This window comes from Carassius auratus, unplaced genomic scaffold (assembly GCF_003368295.1).
Source record: "Carassius auratus strain Wakin unplaced genomic scaffold, ASM336829v1 scaf_tig00020406, whole genome shotgun sequence".
NCBI classification, from domain to species: Eukaryota; Metazoa; Chordata; class Actinopteri; order Cypriniformes; family Cyprinidae; genus Carassius; species Carassius auratus.
In genome coordinates, this window is record NW_020525025.1 from 69,588 (window position 1) to 93,651 (window position 24,064).

General features: G+C 37.4%; 1 protein-coding gene across 3 annotated transcripts in view; it reads right to left on the reverse strand.

The window, feature by feature from the left end:
* LOC113076406 (regulator of G-protein signaling 6-like) overlaps positions 1-20,585 on the reverse strand; it is a 61,618-nt gene extending 41,033 nt beyond the window's left edge. For 2 of the 3 annotated variants that reach the window (XR_003281171.1, XM_026249056.1), the window contains exons 1-2: positions 20,273-20,583; positions 17,815-17,927 (exon numbers count right to left, since the gene is read on the reverse strand). Coding sequence is in view for 2 of the 3 variants with exons in the window: in XM_026249056.1 (XP_026104841.1) it covers positions 17,815-17,898 (84 nt within the window). In the remaining variant the exon portion in view is untranslated. Of the gene's footprint in view, positions 1-17,814; positions 17,928-20,272 lie in introns of all 3 variants that reach the window. The other variant, XM_026249057.1, reaches the window with a different exon arrangement.
* Between the last annotated feature and the right edge of the window lie 3,479 nt (positions 20,586-24,064).

Genomic DNA, 24,064 nt, shown 5'->3' on the forward strand with positions numbered 1-24,064 from the left:
GTTTTTCGATGCGGTGCGGACGCGCCCGGAAAAAACGGGCGCGTCGCACCGTGTGCGCGTCGCTTCCCTGCACAAAGAGAAGAGGAGAAGATATACGGGTCCGTTGTGAATGTGTCTGTGAGAGCAAATATAGTGTAGTTTCAGTAACTACAGTAGGTGCGTCAGAAATGATTAAACCAGAGGGGACATGTAAATAAATATATAAATAAATAAATAAAAAGAGCTGAACACGCGCTTTTTTCATTTTTTTTCTTTTTTACAGATTGTTTCAAAGCAGCTTTACAGACATAACAGGAAAATGTTGAAATAATATGGTTAAATATAAGTAGGTAATATGTCATACCGATTGCTTGACAAATAAATAAAAAAAATAAAAAAAAACTATATATATATATATATATATTTCTCATTTTTGCCTATGTAGGAGATCCCGGTTTATTATAATTCTAATTCTAATGATGACATGAGTAATGATACATGGTGATATTATTAATACACATGCTTATTCTTTCTCTGTCTCTCTTTCTGCCCTACAGATACCTGAAAAAGGTGAAAGCTGTAGCAGCAAAGTGTGGGACTACTTCTGCAAATACTTTAACTTTAGTATTATAATTTATTTACAGTACACACACAGACTGTTAAAACCAGCTTCAACTGGAAGAAAGTAAAAGTGTTAAATGTTTAAAATCAAATCAAAATCATGTTTAAAAATATATACTTTTGATGTGCAATTGTTAAGTCATTGAGACCGTAATCTAAGGCTTTTTTTTAAAAAACATAAATCCCTTCTGGAAAATGATTTATACAGCACACATACATAGTACAGGCAGATATTTTGCTATTGAATGTTGTGTAAGTGCAGTTTATAGGAAATGGGTCTAATATCCAGTTTATTTTCAAAATCAAAATATCGGCTTATAAATCGGCTCTTTTCGAGTTAATATCGGCATCGGCCCCCAAAAATCCATATCGGTCGGATATATATATATACACACATACATACACACACACACACACACACAAATACATATACTGTATAAGCACATTTTCTTATTTGAATTTTTTTTTTTTTCTGTAATACCTATTTTTGTTCATTTTAAAAAGCACTGAGCAGCACTTTGCTGCATTATTTAATTTCGGTTTATGTCCTTTGAAGCATAATTTTTTAACTTTCCAGTTTATTATTTATTAATTTTAATGGATTTTTATTTATTTTTACTCATTTATTTTTTGTTCTCAAATGAATATTTTCAAATAAACTTCAACTATATTATTTTTCTCTTTATAGTTGCAAAGCACTCTGAATTGCGTTCACATAAGAAATGCGCTCTCTCTCTCTCTCTCTCTCTCTCTCTATATAATTTTTTTGTTGCTGCAGTGCATACACATAGGGTGTGCTTTCACCCCACTGCAGTCCATCTTTTGCTCAGATGGGAACATACTTCACCCAGTGTCAAACTCATGAATTTTAAGTCAGACTCAGAGCATGAAACAGCAGCATCCTCTGAATACTCGATTCTGTCCCATTTCCCACATTGCTATCCACGTCCTCTCTCATGAAGCATAATTTAGCTTAATTAAAAATCCATAAAAATAGTGACGGCAAGGGGGAACACAGCAAAAACAAAATGAGATTATCACATCTTCGATGCAGCCACACTATCTCTCTTTTCACCCCCATTTCCTTAAGACATCACAGAGACCACTGGTGAAAGATAGCCCAAGACATGCAGTGAAGGTTACCACAACAAGCATGTAATTATTATAGGCAGTGTCAGAAACAAACTTCTTTAAACCTGTTTTTCTCACATTCTTTAGCTTGAGGCAGGTTGACTTTCTTCTCGTCTGGATGGTGTGATTTGCACACCTGTATAGCAAGCATTTCATCACAGTCATAGATGCAGGTGTGACATTGCTCAGGTCATAGCACATTCCCCATTCTTCTGAATTCACTGCAAATATGCTCAGTCTACTTATGCATTAATAAATACAGCAAAATAATGCACAAAACAAGAGAATTTGCATATTCAAATATTGCATTTCACACCACGTTAAAATAAGACAACTGGCCATTTCATTTAGCAAACTAGCAAGTTAGCTAAGAAATAACACAATTGTTAATAACTGGTGTTTGGTTCAGTGTAATCAATGTAAAACGCTAGTGGAGCTACTGCAGGATGTGTTGAGATATTGTGATGGCCTCACCCAGCTTGAGCATAAGGAAAAATCTCTTTGATTTGAAATGAAGTCCACTCAGTCATCTAATTTAACGGCTCTCTGTGGGGTGGAGACTGCTAAAATCCCTGCCCTTCTGTTCTGGGTTCAGACAGACTCTGGCTCCTCAGGCCTCATTGATTTGCTCCTTATTAAAGCTGTAATTCTCTGCAAAAGCAATGCTAAGGTGAACTTAACCCTTTCATGCACTCTGATTAGTTATTTAAAGGTCATGTTGTTTAGGTTTATAAAACACCGTTACAATTAAATACTGAATTCACAGATTTGACAAAAAAGATTTGACAGTATTCATGATTAGACTGAATTTAGACAAAAGAAAGCTGTCAACGCAAAAGCGATTTTAAAACATCAGCAGTTTACCTAGATGAAACATTTGTTTGTTTACCGTCCTTTGTATAGTACACAATTTATTTTTTCCTACAGATTTACATTCAATTTTCTAACAAAGTTACATCATCTAAGGCTGATGGATACAAGATAAAACATCCTAATTGTTAATGCACTATGGCAACTTAATTGCCCTTTAAAACTCATTCAAAGTGTTATCGACAAATAAGTTACCCCTTTTGATGCACACAGTCTACAGCAAGAAAAAAAACCATGACACAATATGCTCCCAGCTGACAAGAGCAACATTACCGTAAGCCATTTCGCTGTGGTTATTAGAAACAGAGCAGAATTTCAAAAGTCAGCAGGTCTTATCAAAGCAATTAATCACTGCCTTGAGAGAGTTACATGAAAAAGCTTTCTTCTCACTCATCACATCAGACTCACAAAACACTATAATGTGATGGCGGAAACTCTCATCACCTCCAATAACAACCAGCTGACAATAAACCCCCAGTCAATGCTATAATCATCAGGACGAGTGATTCAGACCGGTTCCTCCGCCTTTAAATACAGGACCAGTGCTTAAGTACAGCAGTTGTGGAAGCAGTTTAAAAAAAGGTGAGGCGCATTTGCTGCAGCCCTGTTTTTGGTACAAGCACCCTCATTAGGGCTGACACACGGGCATCCTCCGAGGGCGACAAGGAAAACTGACAGGCTCATTACCGCAAGCCTCCTTGAGTGTAGAGGTTTTGTTTAAGGAGAGATGACAGTTCCATTTACCCAGAGCGCCTCCGCTTTACCTCCACTCTCAGACGCAGAGGAAGACACAGCTGATATGGTGATTTAGTGTTTGGAGGTAGTCACTGCACTAAGCTGCTGTTAATATGGAACACTGAAATAGTGGGATAAGCCTTTTGGATTGTTTGTCAATCATCTATACACATGCTTTTTGACTCACATGCAGGGAGCTGTGGACCATCTTTCAACCACTGTATTCGAACCCTCATGAATATGACGCCCAATTTGCAATTTTGTAGAAGTCCTTTAATGATCTTCTCATTAGCATTAAGTAAAATAGGTCAAGTACAAGCTGATAAAAAGCATACTTTGACCATGATTAGAATAAAACTGTCAAATGAATACATGTAAAACGTTAAATATATTTCCTCAGCATTAAGTGGATCATTAGTAATTTAAAAACAGAAAGCTGGATGATTATGCCCACCATCATCCTGTACAAACTAACAAGTATAGGCTTACTCCAACAATACAGCACACAAACATCTGACAGCAGAGAAAGAAAGCGGAGTCAGATCTGTAGGGGGATGTACATTCTGTTGCTAAAGGCATTTAGGATCATTAATCTTCAAGTGTTTTTTCAACAATGAATTCGATTTTTTTTAATGCTCAATTTAGTATGCAGCAGGCATGGCTGATGTGCATTTAACTGATGTTATTGCAATTTATAGTCTTGTCAAATTTCATTTGCTGTGTTAATTTTGGCTAAGGGCCAGGTAACATTTGTAAGTGACTTAAAATGAGAAAGTAGGAAATGGTCACTTGTCCTATTGATGTACTGCAATTAGATTGTATCTGATTGCATTTCATTTTGGTAAACGAATAGATGCTGTCTAATTGATGCATGTAAATGCAACTGGCTCTTTTATTGCATTTCAAGTATAAACACAATGAAAACAAGGCTATATAGCATCACACTGGCAAAGACTACTGGTAAAGGCCTGTTTGGTTTTTGCATTCATTTTAACTTGAAGAGAGTTCGGCGAATTGCAGGGTGTGAGAAGATTCAAACAACCAGTGAGTCATGAGGAGAATCATTTCATTATTCTTGGAACGCATGATTCGTTAAGTCAGGAGTACAGAAGTACAAGTAGGAACATTTCTGTGACAGCAAAAAAAAAAAAAAAAAAAAGAGACAAGAAGCAAGTTGTAGACTAGAATAGAGGCATAAACTTACAATGTTGTGGATAACAAAAATGTAGTGATTCCAGAATTTTTCAAGATTCTAATTCTTTGTTCTTTAATGAAAACAGTTATTGAGGGATAAATATGAGCCTGTTTGATACTTGATTTCTTAGTTTTGTTTTTAACATTTTAATTTTGTTTTATTTTTGTATTTGTTTTTACATTCAACAAAATATCGAAAAAAGCCCATTGCATATGCCATTTTGAGCATTGCAATTTATTCTTATACAAGATGCAGTGAATATTTAGTATAGTGACACATACTAAACTTTTTAGTAACTTATTTTATTCATTCAGTGTAAATTTATCCATTGAAATTTCAGATTTGTTTATTCATTCATGAAATCTTACTGGTCTTGTGCCAGAAAAAAACAAAAAACATCTGTAATTTAATTATAAATTCATCATTAGTCATAGGTTTACAAATGTAATGACTCCAAAAAGGGCCATCATGATGGAGGTAGATTGTAGTTTGAAGAAGTACCCCCCCCCCCACAACATCGACATATGCATTAGCAATTATCTTTCTGCAGTTTAGATTTGAGAGTGTCTAAAAATTGTTTCCATGCAGCCAAAAAAATATATAATAATTATTATTACACTCCCAGAAGAGATCAGCACCACAGCAGCAACAATGTGTAAAGCATGAAACTGTGTGTGTGTACTGTATGCGTGAGAGAGAGAGAGGATATTGAGTGTAGGTGAGCGATAGCAAGACAAGTGAAAGAGAAAGACAGAAAAAGAATGTTTGTGCATCAGTGTGACAAAAATTGAGAGCAATGGAAGGAGAATGAATTTGTGAACGCCTGTGCGTAGGAGAAAATGAAGAGACTGAAGAGAGGAATAGAGAAAGATGCAGTGGACAGCTGAAATTCTGCAGAAAATGTGAACAGACTTGTCAGTCAGCCAGGAGAAAGTTGGTGGAATCTACCTCCTTACCTATCTTAGATTATGGAAAAGTTTTTTACAGAAAAACTATTAAAGCTCTCTTACAATCATTAGATTCTGTTTATCACTCTGCTCTAAGATTTATAACTTGCACAAAATATCACACTCATCATTGTGCACTGTATGAAATGGTAGGTTGGCCTTCACTTCATATAAGAAGGTACAAGCACTGGCTCATACTTGTGTATAAGGCATTAGTTGGCCAGCTTCCTCAATATATGAATAGTCTATTAACTTTTAATAGTCAAGGGTATAATCTACGTTCAAGTAGATATATTCTTTTAAATGTTCCTTTTATGAAGACAGAGTTTGGAAAAACTGCTTTTATTTATAGTGCATCAGCTGCTTGGAATGAGATCCAAAGATCATTGAAACTCGATGTACTTATTTCAATTAATGAGTTCAAGTTATATCTCAACCAAACATTCATATCTGTCTGTACTTGCTCTTAACGTTTAATCTTGCTTTATTGCTGTATATGTGTGTGTTGTGTAACTTGTTTTATGTAGTTAAGTATATTGTGTGCTGCTACCTTGGCCAGGGCTCACTTGAAAATGAGATATTTATCTCAATGTGATTATTTCCCTGGTTAAATAAAGGTTTAAAAAAAAGAAAAGAAAAATTATTTCAGTATGATAGGCTAATGAACAGTGCCTGTCATTCAAGATGTATTCTACTGCGTCCAGGTCTTAACATAGCCCACAGACGGAGGAGAGGTAAGATCTATAAAAATGTACACTTATCTCTTGTGGGCAGAGCATTTGCTCAGTCTTGCTTTGTTTTTTTTTAAAGGTGCATGAGGCATATGCTTTGCGTTCACACTGAAAACTGGAAGCATATGGACCTGGTGAAGACAGACCTCATGTGATTTGATGTCCCCAGTTCAGAGCAGAAGCTCAGCCTGGGCTCGCCCCACTTTGTTGACATGTACAGTAGCTAAAGCAATAAAAAATGTGTCATGCACACACAATTATGGACAGAAAAAAGCACTGCAGCATTTATCAGTTTGGAATGACATGGGGGAAGTAAATTATGACAGAATTTTAATTTTGGGTTGCACACATTTAAATTCGACAAATTTATTTCCGTTCTGTGTGATTTTTGCAAACTCACTGGCACTGTTGAGTCTTATTTCTGTTCTTTGCATTTGCGACATCATTTACATTCATTAAATTAGCAGATATTTTTACCTCATGTCGTTCCAAACCTTTATGACTTTATGTTATTCTCTAAGAAAAGACCTTTTGAACAAGCCTTAAAAAACAAACATTTTTCCCCATACAATGAATTGTCTAGTATGAATTATTTTGGAACCCACTTTCAGTATACTACAAAAACATAATTTATGTTCCACCGATCAAAAGAAAGCCATACAGGTTCGGAAAAATATAAATGATAGAGTTGTTCCGATTCCGATACTAGTATCGGAAATATCTCCGATACCACAACAAATTCTGGCATCGGCATCGGCGAGTACATGAACCCATATACCGATCCGATACCATTTTCTTAAAAAAGACCTAGTTATGACCGCAAGCTTTGCCTAACCGCTGCACGGTTCTTCTTCGCTGCTCAAAATGCATTGAAAACACAGGAAGTTGTGCTGTGTTGCCACAAGCAACCCCTGTTTAGAGCAGCGAAGAAGAAATGAAAACGCGTTAGCAGCAAGGGGCAAGGAACTCGACCGGAAGTTGAAGTCGGGTGGGGGCTGCCATCTTTTAGCAGAACTTCACTTGCGTTAGCATTCCCATTGACTTCCATTCATTTTGGCGTCACTTTGACAGCGAATAACTTTACATCTGAGGCGTTTAAAGACTCTGTTTGTCCATTATTTATTTCTAAAGATACACGACAATGTATAAAGGGCTCCATTACCTTCTATGTTACATTATGGCCCCGTATAAACAGTTTTTGTAAAAAATAGGCTAACGATTGCGTCATAACCACTCGGCTCTCTGTCGCATTACCGTACAGACAGGAGGAGAAGCTCGCAGGCAATTAACTTAATATGGCGTACTGGCGTTACATTTTAAAATACGATACAAAATAATTAATTAGAATACTTACTCCTGCTCACTCACGACAAAGAACTCCCCGCTCAAGCTCGCCGTCTCTGCAAGATTAACGATGGCAGTTTGCACGCACAGCTACTAGAAGATTTACATCTGGCAGACAGGTTGCTGACGTCGTCAAGCTTCGTTTGAGTCTGCGCGTCAGAAACGGAAGTGCTAAAAAACGCTAAAACTGGGCTTCATTTGTCTCAATTGAGTTCCAATGGGGTCGCTGTGTCCATTTCTTTTACTGTCTATGGTTAGCAGCCCTTATCTATATATGACTGGATCACTCATCACATTCTAAACTGCCAAAAGACAGTGAAGCCGCTACTATATTATAGATCAGTGGTTAGCAGTATGTCTCTGTAGTACCGGTAGTTACAGACTCTCGAGTATATTCAGTACCGGCAACTGCGTTCAGTCGCTTCCGTGTAAGTCAAAACGCAGGGCTCCAGACAGTAGCCGAATATATACTAGTGTCTGTGAATATTAAACTGCAAAATACTATTTAAATATTACTCCCGCAAAATCTACATCTCTGTGGGTGACTGGCACAGATGCGCGAGAGCTCGCTGTTTTGTAGTCTCTGCTGTGTGTCATGAGGACACGAACGCATAAACCGTCACTTCATGAGAATTTACCGTTTCATTTGAGAATACTGTCATATCATAAACACAGACACTCAAAGATCTTCATGGCAGCCCATTAAAATAAATGTTTGGTTTACATGAGTAAATTGACAATATATAAAGCTACTGTTGTAGCCTACAGTAATAATAATACATCTCTATAATAATAATAATTATGCCAAGATGGTTGCTTGTTTTTTACTTGTTTTTTACTTGTTAGAGATTATCTGATTAATAGATCTTTTTTTATATTCCTAGACTTATTTGTTGCAGTTTTTTTATACAGTTATATTGTAAAACTTAAATACCTTTTTTAGTTTGCGGTGTTAGATTTTTGGCTGCATTTGAAGTTCTTTTTTGCATAAGAAAATAAATAATACTGTCAAATTCATGTTAGATAATAAAAATACTGTAATAAATACAGTAGTTCACCATGTATTTGTTCATGTTTTATTGAGGGATCTGTCTGAAGCACACCATAAAAAAATTCTAGCAATTTACACAGGGCTAGTAGTATATACAGCTGTATATACAGATATACACCCAGGTATCGGATCAGTACTCGGTATCGGCCGATACCCTGAGCCCAGGTATCGGAATCGGTATCGGGAAGAGAAAAAGGGTATCGGAACATCTCTAATAAATGACATGACAGATTTATTTTGTTGAGTGAACTATTTAAGCAAATACCAGCAGATGACAATATCTTAACAAACATACAGTTCATATTTTCAGACAACTAAAATCATTGACTAAAGAAAATCACTACTTTCATGTCACAAAACAAATGAACACACAGAAATCCGAAGGCGGTTCTCACGCCTGCACTTTTTCCTCTGTCTCCCTTAGGCTTTCTTCACAATGGACAATGGACTCTGCAAAAGCATCTTAATGAGCTCTTAAACTGTCCCACAGCTGTCTTCATCAACCATTCATGCACATACACGCACAACTTTACAGAACTGCGCCCTTCAATGCCAGCCTCTAATCCTGCCATCCCACACTTCAATTATTTATCCATCACCCAGCCTAGCTTTCTGGCACTTTCTCTGTGATTACGGCACTTGTCTCTGTGGCGTGACTATGTGAGACAGTGCAGTATAGCAGCGCTCTTCCCTTGTTGAATCGACCTGGATTAAATGCACCATTACACAAGGAGCTCAAATAGGTTTGATTTCAGAAGACCCCTTGGAAGACTACATGAGAATAATGTAAACTGAGGTTAGGTTACTGCCTTTTTCTGTATTAAACAGGAAGGTCACAGGTGAGGGTAGGCGGCTGGCATTCAGAATGCCAACAAGGTGCAGGCTGTGACTTAGTGTGGATGGTTAAAATGCCGAAGTCTGCTATGCTAATCCTTCAATGCAACGTTGAGCTATATGCTGTCAGATAGCCTTTAGTAAACACATCAAATGTCACTATCAGTGCTCTTCACCTAATTTCCCCTTTCTCTTTTCTGCTCCCTATCTCACCTTTTCTCCTATATTTGAAAGAAACAGAAGCCCACCGGGACTCGATTGCAGCTCATCAACTCAAACAGCAACTGGCCTTATCGGTGTCTGCCAGTCGAAACACTTAAAAGTGAGTGTGATGACAAGGGAGACATTCATAATCAAGGGAATTCTGCATTCTGAATCGCTGAGGCTTTGAGTCTCCGTTAAATAAGATGAACGATTTGCTTGTGGCCAATACATTGACTGCAGCACAACATCAATATATCTACATGACTTACGAAAACAAAGATTCTCTGTGTCAATCAGCCACAACAAAAAGACCCAGAATTATCTGTCATTCCTCATTGATGTCGTATCACAGGCCTAATTTAGAGCTGTTCCTTAAGAACAGAGAGCAGAGGTCTTTGACCTTATGACATTAAGTGCCATTTATAAACTGTACCATATCACCTTCTGAAAAAAAAAAATACATACGCACACACACACACATGGAAAACATAAGGTCCAGCAATATACGTGTGTGTGTACTCTATGTGTATATATACGTAGTGTTTTCCAGCATGTGCCACAATACGAATAAATCATTTAAATTACTGCTTCATTGTTTACTATTTTCTGCATTATTTGCACTGGTAAATTGGAGTGAATCTTAATGATGAATTGCTTGCAGTAGCATCTCCTCATTTACAATGTATTTTTCTAAGAGCAAACGGGAAAAAAGGACTGAACTACATCACCGCCATGTGGGACCCAGTAGTTTATTTGCATGGCAGTTTCTTATCCATCAGATTAGTGTGGCCTCCATATACTGCTCATAACAAAAAAGCTACGTAAGAATCAGGATGGATTACTGTTGTACTTTGCCAAACAAATGTGAGGAAATCTGGCATTGCTAAAATAAACAGATTTAATATTAATCTTTCTCACTCTTGAGTCACAAGCGGACTTACTATTGAAAACGAAGAATGTCAACTCTGCTGATCCAGTCGATAAACACTTTGGCAGCCCACATATTCAGCAGCATTTAGTTCAAAGGGTCACTAATCTCTACAACGGTAACTTAATAGGAAGCCAATAATAACACATTTTAAATTGAAGTGTAACAAGTTCAATCACATGATGTGAAAAGAGTTTTCATGAGTGGAAATATAAAGTTCTCAGGAGATTGCACTCAAAGACCCGCCACCCTCAACTTTTATAATGGTAAGTAAGCTAGTGTGCTAATACTTTGTATTGCATATTTTAATTGCTATGTGGTAGCTATGTACTGCTTTATTATCATTGCATTGTTGATGAATTGAATTGCTGATTAATTGCAACTCATGTTTAGTGTCAATGCACATGTATGCACAACACTTTTTCCCCCACATCCATTGCTATGGTTATTACTTATTACAATTTCAAGAGTAACTCTTTCATTTACGGACGTCACTCCTGAAACTTTGTAGCATGTACATGGCCTTTGGATTCTTAGCTGCATGAAAAACAAAACTTTTATTTTATTGCAAAACTTTTATTGAAATTTTGAATGGATTATATATAGCATAGAAAGAGTGCTCCCTTTATAATCATAAAAAAACTGGCACCAATCTTAGTTAATCACAATCTCTCAAAGTTACTTTATAATCAATTAAGCTTTCTACACTGCACAGTGAATCTCCTTTTTTATATCACATGTACAGTACACTTTGTTAGTTCTAATGAGAGGACTCACAAGCTTATACAAAAACTCTGGCAATTTGAGAGGCGAGTGAATTCTAACTTAAACACCTCGCACGCAAAAACTTACTGTAAATAGAAACCTTTGAACAAATGCGCACCAGAGCATTTCACCGATTGACTTATTATTGCAGTCACAACAGAAGTGCTTATGCTTTTGCTTGGTCTAGAACCCCTGTAGAACTGGGCATGGTTTATGAAGTGTAGGCATAATGTTATTTTTTCTTGTTATAACAGTTTAGTCACATGAAAAATGTTAAGCAAAAAGGAAATTCTAGAGGATTCTATTTGTTTTTGTACCAAGCCCATAAAAGAACAACGTAGTTCAAGAACATTTGCACCATCTTGCACCAAACATTTATCTTACATCACACATTTGGCATCTGTACAACGATAAGTTCTTAAGAAGTTCTCCACAGACACAGTGAGACAATAAAACATTTGCAGAAACTTGTATGAACTCACTTCCAATTCTTTGGGGTGTCCCCTTACTTTTACTTGGGGCTCTAAACATGTGCCTAGCAGCCACTCTGAACCACCTAGTAACACTCTAACGACCAACGAGAATAGCTGTACTGAACAGTTCACATTACTGTGAATTTTTGAAAATGACTCCGCACAAACCAACTTGACTCAAATATTTGCAGAGATGTGATGTTTGGAAATATTCATTGTGGAACCTTTGAGAAAACATGTGGGCTATCTTTTTAGACAATAAACAATTAATTACATGAAGAACCAGGTGCTCCTTTGAAGAGGTGCATTGTAAGTAAAGTTGTATTGTTTTATTGTTCCAAAGAGCCTTCAATACAAATCTTTAAACCTAATGCGTGAGGCCTGGCTCATAACAGATTCACAAGAAGGGGTCTGTGCGCACCCATAGTATGAATAGGTCTTCATGCCATTTTCATAGAATGGCTGCTTTTGAAATGGCCACTTTCATTATGCTCATGAAAAAACACCTTGGAAAGTAAGGCTCTGGGTCTTTTTAACTGCAAATTATATGATTGTTTCAGCATAAGCTGCACACAGCCATATGCTAATGTAGCCCAATAGCGACTGGTCCAGACAAAACCGCATACTGCAACAATATTAACATCTGTTCTTCTTATTATGAGCCTAAACACCACAACAACTGAAGTTGCTGATACCAATCTCATTGTGATATTAAAGGTATAATCAAATATGAAAATTCTTGAAATCTTGAAACTGTCTCTAATTCCCTTATGTTGTTCCAAACTTGAATGCATTTCTTTCTTCTGCGGAACACAAAAAATATACGTTTTGAAGAATGTTGGTGCAGTCTTGATTCCCATTAAGTTCAGCTGTATGGAAGTCAATGGGAAATGGAACTGTTTGGTTACCAGCATTTTCAATATATTTTCTTTTATTTTCCACAGAACAAAGCAGATACAGGCTTGGAATGACATGAGGGTGTGTGAATAATAAAAGAATTTACATTTTGGGGTGAACTATCCCTTTATTTTTAGAAGCTATAGGTCACAAAGGTTGTTGTCTTTTAATATGGTTCAGTAATTGATTTACTATAAATATTCAAATGAGAAATTAAAAATGAATGCAGCTCGTCCATACCAGCCGATCTGCATAAATTGCCAAACAGATTTAGGATGCTTCATATTGAAGCTTTCTGCTGGGATACATCAGATCAATAATTAAATTACTCTTTTTGTGTTTAAACAACCAATAAAAGGATGAGAAAAACATTGCCAGCACTACCATGGCCCTGATATATAGCCGTCACAGGGATGGAGGCAGGAGCTTACACATCCAAAAAAGTACGGATGAAACATGAGACCTTCCTCTGACCTCAAATGAAACTGTATAATTGCTTACTCGAGAGTTTAATCCAGTTCAGCGACCCCCTTGAATTCTCCTAAAAAATATTTGAAAGCAGATCCAAATCCCTGCCACTTCCCCAAAGTCCTTACAACTAATTCTGTACAAATTCAGCATTCTGGTTCAGTACCAAACTCATGCATGTGCTTGCTAGTGCCAAAAGCCAGGTAGGAGCCCTTAGCTGGAGGCAGCATCTGAGAGCTTGAAAGAAATAATTAACCGAGCTGTCAGAATTCACACAAACACACAAAGCTAAACCTGCTTACATACAAATGCAAAAACACAAGAAAAAAAGCTATATTGGGGCACGTGTCCTTTCTGTCTGCTTGTGTGAAGTGGTAATGAGGAGCACATCAAGCTACTGCTGTTTTATAATAAATCGTCTCACTACAACTACAGCACAAGAACGCTCTTCTTCAGCATATCCACACCCTTCGTTTATCATTACCCTCACTTCATTTTCATACCAAATCAAATATGGAGAAATACATTGCTCACTACGGATGTGAAAAATGTCTATGCCAAAAATGTCCACTGTAGCACAGACTAAGGATGATAGTAATTAATTACAGCTGAATATGGTATGATAATAGGCTCCACTGATATAATTAGCTTCAAAAGCCTCCAAAGTATATTTCTGCCCACCTGGTTCATCCTTTATACCTGCAATTTTAAAAAAAGACGATTTGTGAAAGATTTCCTTTGTTGCTCTTGATTAGATCTAGCAACGTTCAGCATGTTTTTGTCATGGACTCTAAACAGGACCCAGAAATGGAAAACCACATGCAAATTTGAAGTGGTGGTCGTCTAATTTGCTAACACGATGGTTGCAGGTTTAATCCAAAAGAGGTCTGACCCAGAAAATAGAGTTGCTGAAATCCCAGCGCTGTTCTGTGACCACTGGGCTCTTAAACTGGACACTAAACTCCAGACTGCTCCAAGGACAGACTCTTGTACAATCCAATTAATCACTATAAAAAAAAAAAAGTCTTTAATGTCTTTTGGATTGTAAAATTTGCCTAGTCATGGCAAATTCATTTATATAAATAAGCCTTTTGCTTTATAATATAATATAATGGCTAACTTATTTTTAATAAGTGAACAGTGGACTATAACACTGACAGCTAACATGTAAAAAAATGCACTGTGATAAATGCACTTAGTTCAGATAGTCACACAGGTCATATCTCCGGCTACCTGCAAATCAACGGCTCAGTTCCCTTAAAACTAAATGAATAAAGCTTCAGCAGTTCCCTAGTCAGCTTTGTTTTCCTGAGATGATCGGCCAGGAAAATTGCCTGAGCCCTTTTTCGCTGTAAAAATGAAAGTGAGACATAAATCTTGTGTATAATTATTTGTTGGTTGTCTTCTGCTGGAAAACTGCACTTGATAGAGAATGCCCCAGTATGCCAGAACCCAATACTCTCTGGCTAATTTATCCATTTGCTATAGGTTGTGTGTTCTGGTTATGATATGTTACTATCACTTTTGATGAATTATATATATATTGTATACATATCAAACTTGCACTATATATTGTATACATATCAAATATTGCACATGCCAGATATTGAAGAATAGCATGGGAAAAGACACATTATTGATTCGCTGATGACTTTCAACTGAGCTTATGTTGGAAGAACAGCTTCCCATTCTAATTGCTGTTTTGGGGGAAACTGGCAGATAAGTTTCTGCAGAGGCGGGCAAACAATTCCATGTATCTCACTATATGAAGCTGCACTGGGAACTGCTATAAGAAACAACATCCAAAGGATATTACATTTATATAATACAATAAAGTCTTGAAGGTTGCCAGGGAAGTCAAATATACAGAATAACTCTGCTGCCCCAACAGAGTTGTAGATAAGCATATCAGATTCTCACTTAGTTCTGCACGTATTTGAAAGGGTCAGTGGGTGTCAGGGAAACAGACTAACCTTGAGGCATTTTGTCTCATTATATTTCCTTAGAAACAAATAATAGCCTTCTTCCAGTCATTCCCCATGCAGGGGGAAGAATGTCTTTTTCAAGCTGTAAGAACACAGCATGTGTTCACGCACCAGAACAGAAAACACAGAGGTTGCTATCAGTTTGAGAAAGGCTGACTGAGTTGCATATTGGGAAGAAAAATGTCTCCACAAGCCACTGAATGCTCTCTTCCATAGTCTCACCCTCTTTCTCTGCATCTCTGGCACATGGTAATGATGTTCGCCCCGTGGGGATTTGCATGCTCTCTTAATGGCTAAATTCTTCAAAGTCAGTCCTGTTTCACTGCACATCCAGGTTAATCGTGTCTGTTTACACATGCACACGCTATCCTTTCTTGTTTCTCCTCCCAAAGCAGAACAATACTAAGATGAGGTGCGCACCTAGACAACAACCACCTCAACAGTGTGGAATAGAAGAGTCAACCAACGCTGTACACCTCTTAAAAATAAACTTTCCAAAACAGGGTTCCCCGAAAGAACCTTTCAGTGCACAGTTTTTAAAAGAATCACTTTTGAAGAACATTTCAATAATGTAAATAAGCTTTTCTGAAATTAAAAGGTTGCAGATGTGTTACAGGTTTTTCATGGAACCATAAACAACCTTTATTTTTAAGAGTGTGGGTCACAGCGAGAAAGAGACAGACAGTATACACATTTTCCAGGAGAGACTTGACTGGGCATTTTAATGTGTTTCTACACAGAAGTATAGCACTCTATTTGACTGTGACCTCATGCTCATGCCATAGGTACACTGGACATTTCTTCCATTGTTCTAGATCATATTGTTAGCCATCTGGTGCCCATCTCATATCCCTGTGAGGTAGTAAGTTCCCAAAGAAACGGCATGCTATCAATCACCGGGCCAATGAAATCATGTCTTTGCAGGTCAGTGTTCTCCATCCAAGTTCAACACAATCATAAAATGACTGACAGCAAGATGGACTTTCTCTTTATATCCTCTCTCAGTGCATTTCCTTTAAGTATAAAATATTCTTAATAAATGTCTTGACTCTTGCAAGGGTACTGAGATTGGGAACGTGCTGTACAATATGTCTTATTCATGAGCTCACCAAGCCTTCACTGTAGACATTTTTCTTCTGTGTCAACCATACTCACATCTTAAGAGCCCCATATGTCATAACAGGAAGTACAAAGATCCACTAAAGTACATTAAAGCACTGTACAGTTTGAAAATGGCTTTTAAACTGTTGAGACTTGTGTTTTTAATGATGAAAAAATCCAAACCTGGTCTGATAATATTCATCAACATATTAACTATAATGCAATTTATAAAATATTTACAGAACGCTGCAATAATTATTTGTTTTTACCACGTTTTTATTTTCTTTGTGACTTGCCTTCTAGTACAAATATCTAAAAATACAACATAAAGACTTTCATAGATTGCATCTTGAAGTTAAGTGCATGTTGTCTTACTGCAGTGGCAGATGTTTTTACTTGTTTATAATTAAAACAGAATTAATAAGAGGATGCATTCTCAGAAAACAAGTCTTAATATCTTATGCATTGCTGCTCTTCAAATAAATTAGCAATATTTTAAATGGATAATGAATCTCATTAAGAATATGATTTCTTGCAGTGTAGTAATATCAGTTGTGTACTTCTTAGCTGCATGGACTTTCCACAATTAACATTTTATCAAGGTATTCAACTAAGTGTCCTCAAAGATTGATTATTATAAAAATTGTTTGCGTCTAATCGGCTTAATCTAAAAGGTACACTGTCCACAAGAAAAGTTTCTCTAACAATTTGGCAATTGAATCTCACTACAGTTGGGCTCAATATCTTTGCGCCAGCTTGAGCTGATTATCTCCACTCAGATAGAAGCTAATCATTTGGCATCAAATATGCTTCACTTGGTTTTCCAATAAAAGACTTGCTTGTGGGTGGTCCATAGCTAACTGGTCAAGCAAAAAAAGATGGCACAAAGCAAATAAGTATAATTTCTATAGAAAAACTCAAGTGAAGAGAGAAAATTGGTTACCATCAAGCTAGTATCGGTTTGTGAATTGATCGAGATTTTGAAGAATGCCAACACTATGAAATTCATCACTCCCTGACATCTATTTTCTCCTGATATCAGAATTAATCTTAACCACACATGATCGAATACAGCAAACTGGCATGGCAAATGTATGCCGCTTTTTCTTAAGAAACATAGCAACAGAGGTTTATCACTGGAGCCATGGATGGTACAATAAATGCACATCCAGAAATTCTTTGCATTCTAAAGAAACACTTTTCTATATGCTTCCTAGTAGACAGTTTTACTAAGATTAGGCAACTTCACTTTACTCACAGTGACCATAAGGGTCAGGAAAGAAATGAAATATTCTATACACAAATAAACTGAATAAATATCAAGGGATGACAATGCACCAGCAAACAGACAAATAAACTCAATTCAAAACTCAATTCAAATTCAAATCCACTACAGAGCAATATTCCTGACTCTGTGTGTCTGCCCTGCCCTCATTGTATATACATTTGCTGACCAAATTCCTTTTCCTTTCAAGCATTAACTTGCTGAAAAGACTTTGACGATTGCAAATAATATAAAATGCAAATATCAAATTTAAATGCAATGCAGCAGTACCTTCCTGTAAGCAATCATGTTGGGTGAGTCCTCATCTGGGTCGGCCACGCCCACTGCACCTAGGTCCTGAGAGGCCTGGGCCATGCTCGGTCTCTTGAGCTCTCTTTCTGTCTCTGTGGGGAAAAGACAGAACAGAAAAGAGATCAGTCAAGCAGAATAGATTCAATTGTGCCACCCAGACAATGAATTGAATATCTACAGTTGTTGGTGTGAAAGGGTGAATGAGATTTGAGAAAGCACGGGGGACTATTTTCAATAACACATCCTGAATTGCACTATGTTCCTCAAAATACTGTCAAAGACTTTGAAAAAGCATGGACTAATTTATGATGCTTTTATCCCGTTTGGAACTTCACCATCAAGTTCATATTCAGTAATTCACTATGGTGTGAGAAAACATCTGAAAATGTATAAGAACTGAAACAGAATATGCTACTATAAGGTGATTCATGTGATCCGCCGTTATAGTATATAGAACTTCACATTTATAAGGTGCATCCCAACTTTTGTACATTCATTATTCAAAGTATTTTATTTTTTATTTTTCAAAGTAGGCCTATTAAATGAAAGTAGTGTGTTCACGCTGCAAATTTCAACAAGAAATGTGTACTTTAAATACCTGGATAATGCACTTATTTCAGTCATAGGAAGAGTCTAACACTTCTTTGACAAAATTAAGCTCATACACTACATAGTGCATGTCACTTGGGTTACAACTATAACCTCCATTCTTTCATCCATCTCCTTTTGTGAACAAACAAACAAACAAATAAATATATAATTGGAGCAGCATTTGAGTGAGTAAATTAGGACTTTTGTGGACATCTTAAAAGCTACTTTCTATGATTAAAATGTTTATGTGCAACAAAAAAGGTACCAAGTATACAGAGAAAATGTCTAGAAAGAAAAGGTTAACACAGTTTAATCTTCCTCAGTTTAATAATGTTTGGAGAAAGCGCGGGTGAGATCTCGCGATTCGCGCCTTTTCTAACAGACATAAACTGTCAGATCTCATAGTTACTTGAATGACAAAAAAAAAAAAAAAACCTTGGCGCTGGATTAATGAAATTATACCTTGCAAATCATTGGTTATGGCCACCTTTAATTAGTTACCTTAAATCTGTAAGTTGTTGTGCACGCCGAGGGTTTCAGCTTTCGATTTATCGACCCCTCATAATTGGAGTCAGCAGAGAAGACAATGGATCAGTTTTCAGTTTCACACAATGGAGAAGGTATGTTGACATACACATCTTTCGCTATAGCCAACAAATGTGTTCCTCTCTAAAGCAATAATACAGCAATAATAGGCCTAGCATTTAAATATAAGAACATTGAACAAAACTGTTATTCAATTAATGAATTAAAACGTCTTAACTGGAACAACAAAGAGGATTTTGAGTCTCAACACTATTTATAACATTATGTTTTACATTACATAATCAAATATGAAACACTCAAAATACACGCATAGCCTATTTAAAAAAAACGGTGCTATTCTTAAACATTACGATTAAACTATTTGAATATTTTTATTTTAAGGAGTCTTGCAGTGGACACAACCATCTTCATCTTAAAAACAGTGTCTTTGTTACAAAAAAAAAAGAAAAAAACACCGAGAAAGAAAGACTCCATGCATTTGGTCTTCAGCACTGGCTGCACTTCACTTCACTGTATGCTGTGTGTTGTGTGTCACCTGCACGGGTGCGCTAGAAATATTTTAAATGGAAAATGAATCTCATTAAGGATATGATTTCTTGCAGTGTAGTAATATCAGTTGTGTACTTCTTAGCTGCATGGACTTTCCACAATTAACATTTTATCAAGGTATTCAACTAAGTGTCCTCAAAGATTGATTATTATAAAAATTGTTTGCGTCTAATCGGCTTGTGTTGTGTGTCACCTGCACGGGTGCGCTAGAAAAGACAGAAAACACTTAAGTGTCTGCTCTCGGTCTCCTCAAACCATCTGTGGATTTATTTTCAGTAATCCTGAATCGTTTATGCTCTTCCACGCTGTCCACATGAGGAGCGCGCGCTCACCACAGCTGTTTGGGATGAACCCCAGCGAACTTAAATGTATAAATGTTATTCATTTGAGCGTGGTCACGATTTCCCAGAGCCACACTGCAATGCAAATATATGGAGCTATTTATAAAAGTCAAACAGCTGCTTTCAAAGCGCAATACCCAAAGGAACACCAGTCCCAATTCACAGAGCGATGCCGAATATAGGAGGCAGAACAGCCCTGTCTCTGAGAGACACGCGCAAGACTCAATACAAGCTCGCTCGTTCTCTCTCTCAGCGCGCGCGCGAGGCGACAGGATGATTTACTTCAAACTCACCAGCACTTCGGGAGACACTTGAATCCAGCGCTGGACATGATAATTGATCATTCACTGCCAGCGAACACAAGTTTACAGTGACACACAGTCACACATGATGACTGAAGAGCGCGTTACCTTAAGTACCGCCTCGTCCACTCCTCGGAGCTCGATTTCCCCTCCTCAGCAACCCGAAAAGAGCAAGTTCATGATCTAACTGGCGTGAAAAGACTGTGGTGATGATGATGGGGTGTTGGTGGGGGGAAGATGATGAAGAGACTCCAAGGATCTGTGCAGCTGTGGAAGGCAGTGGGTTCCTTCCACTCTTTCCGTCTCGTGTGCGCACTGGATCCCAGCGTGGGTGGTCGCTGTGTGGAGTGGAGTGCTCAGGTACAGTGTGAGGATCCTGGCATGTGTGCAACCGAGTGTGAGTGAGAGTGTGAATCTGAGGCAGGGAGGGAGAATAAAAGAGGGTGGGGGTTTGGGGGTGGAGTGTCTCCCTCTGTAGTTCCTGGCAAGCAATTTTAAAACATGTATTTGTTTATTAAGAGAAAACGCTGTTGCTGGCATACCAATTTAAATTTCTGTCATGTGATTACAAACATTTTATAAAGTAATCAACTAGGGATGCACCGAAATGAAAATTCTTGGCCGAAACCGAAAACCGAAAAAGAGAAAACCAAGGCCGAAAACCGAAACACCGAAATAAATTATGCCAATTATTAGTACCATTGCATTTATTGCTATGACCGTGTACTAACTTTACTAAAATAAAGACATTGCAATTGCATAAATTAATATTAGTTTCAAAGATAATTACAATTACATAACTTATTAAAAAAAAACATAAAAATACATAATTACAAATGATGTAAATATTTATTAAGCACATTGCAACAATGCACAGTATAAAATAAAATTCAAACTAAAAATTTATCCCACTCATGTGTATATTTAATAATAATGTACAGGCCTACTGGCCTGCAGAAAGGTTTTAAAATGAACAGTTCTCTCATAAAACAAAGTGCATTTAGGTGAAGTGTATTTGAAATTTTTCTATGTAGGACTAGAAAGTGCATCACTTCTCCAGTAGGCAAGACTGTTATAACTTCTGGGGATGGGGACTTCAGACAGATAACCATCTAGCTGTTGAGCAGTTGAGCTTGTCATCTGCCTGACATTTGAGAAATATTTGAGAGAGTGTATTTAAATAAAAATAAACATTTTTATCAAATTAAAGCAGAAATCTAGCAGAAAATCTAGCATAAATATGGCTACAATTTGATATTATGTATGTATATATGTTTGTGTGTGTGTGTGTATAAGAACAAAATAGCCAACGTATTATTATTATTTGAGGCACTTTTTTGCAGAATTTGACTGAACATATCAGACAACGATGGTGCATGCCACTCATCTGGTGCAGAGACCAGTCGTTTTTTTCTGCGCTCTGATCTGTCTCCTGCACTTGGCGCTTCTCCGTCTCCGTCTCCGTCTCCACGCGGGTTCTCCGCATCCAGCGCGGCCTGGATCATTTCTCGTGCGTGCTGCCTTATTTCCGCATCCAAGTAATGGTCATTATAACGCGGATCAAGCATATTCGCGATGAAGTGCAGAGGATCCGACAAGATCTCAGTGAGACGTGTGCTAACAGACTCTATAAGACTGTACTTTTCTTTGTTTTCACTTCGTGGTCCGTCTTAATCTCTTTGTTAGGAGACGCTTGGGAATAAAGGAATACGAAGAGAGAGAATGTTCTCACTGGTGTTAAGTGAATGTCGCGGGGAGGGAGCTCGTGGTCTTTGCTATGCAGGTGCACGTGCAGGTCGCGGTTTCTGTTTGCGTCATCACAACATTTCGGCCGTGTTGTTTCGGTGATAAAAGTCTATCGGCCGAAAACCGAAAAGGCCATTTTCGGCCGAAAATTTTCGGTGGCCGAAATTTCGGTGCATCCCTATAATCAACCTATAATATCAGGGGTTTTTTTCTAATTAGGACTTCTTGCTATATTAAAATTAATTAGAAAAACTTCGGGTAAATTAAATTAGGGTTTAAGAAAAAAATTATGAACTGCTGGATCCTATAAAAATGAGCCGTAATATAAAAGAAAAAACAAAAGAGAAAGAATGCAACACATACCTGTGAGATGCTTTCTGAAAAGGTGTTTATGAAATGTAGATATAACATTTGCACATTGCAAAATAGGTATTTAATAACACTTCATGGATAAGAAATGGATTAGATCAATTCAGATAATGGGGAGAAATGTGCACTGCAAGTACACACAGTTAATTCATCCACAACAGAATGTCACACATCTGGACCACAGAGACCTCACAGAGAACACAGTGTGTCGTTTGTCTCCTGTTCTTGAGGAAGCCTGCCGGTCCACTCATGCAATCTGCTGCTTCATTTGTCTCCAGCATCCCCTCTTCTGTCCCAGACATATTCACACACTCTCACACCCAAAGCCCCCTTGTCTTTTACCCCACTGGCTTTTAATTGGCCTTCTGGCACAACTGAGATGAAACCTACCCACAGGAAATCCTTATGGAGTTCTGGGAGTTGTTCTTTACTTTTTGTTACATTTTCTTCAACTTCTGATAAAAGATGATGCAATAAGTAGTAATTTATAGAAAGATAAAGTGCTACTCGCAACTTCACAGATTGAGTTACCAGTACACATATCTGAAACAATTGATATTTGAATATCTGTCTGTGTGTGTGTTCCAGCAAGGGTGTTTGTTATCAACCCTTGACCAAATAGTAAGTACTCTACTATGTAGAGAACAGTCATGAAAGGACTATTTATCAGTACTAGAAAGTGTCCTTTATCTCATTCTCTAAGCAGCCCCTTCCTGAGACCTAGGTGTTAACACAGCTCCTACACTATTTTTGGGGCTCCATGTCCTGCATTGTTTTATTCAGGCTGTATAAATATGGCACCACGGTGTACAGCTTTACTTACACAAGTACACAAAAGTATATCATTTGAGGATAAACTTACCCCATGCTGTGATTCAAAATACGGATGCTCCAAATAGGCATTAGTACATGCTCAAATGCTTGCTTCTCTGAAATCAATACCATCAAAAGCCATTAGGGAGGAATAATTGTTCATCATGTCTGAATCACAAATGTATTCAGCCAACCACTCACTCAAAGAGGCATGTGTACACACATATACAGTCATAATGGACATTGGCGCATAGCGGCATCAGCACAAATGGTCAGTATCAGAAACCCACCCACTCCAGGCTAGATTAATTATTTAGACTAGTGAGAGATGCAAGAAATGCACAGAGGTGTTTCCCTATCTCCAGGAGTCTAATTGCACTGCGTGCACACACACACAATCATCTCACTAAATTTGCTGTTTTCCATTTCATATAGAAAATAAATCATCTTCCACTGAGCTGCAGGATGAATATGTTGCAAGTGCAAGTGTTTTCTCCTTGCTTGCACTGAATTAGAGAGATTTCTGCCTTGAAAGTAATGCTCCAATGTATATTAGGTAACATGTCACAAGAGTGTTACATTTGCTGTGCATTTATGTTCTTTCTTTCTTACCAGAGACCTGCAGGAAAGGGCACGTTGAGTAAGTGGCAATTATTAGAGCAGGAAGCTTAGAATACAAGTCAAGTGTTAGAGTCTGACTGTGCCTAAAGCAATAAAGAGCTGTCTAGTATTAGTCTAAATTCAAACCCAACAAAATTTGTGACCAAAGTGATCAAAGAAGGTCATCTAAAAATTGCAATATATTAACAATAAACAAAAATGGTTTTAAACATTAAGGAAGTAGGAAGAGATGGGGTGTATTTTTATGGCATTGTTATCTAATTTCTATCCTGGTTCTTTTCTGTGATTAGTGCAAATAGTGGAGAGCTCAGCCTACTGACGTCTGCACAGGATTCTGACAGCATTTACAAC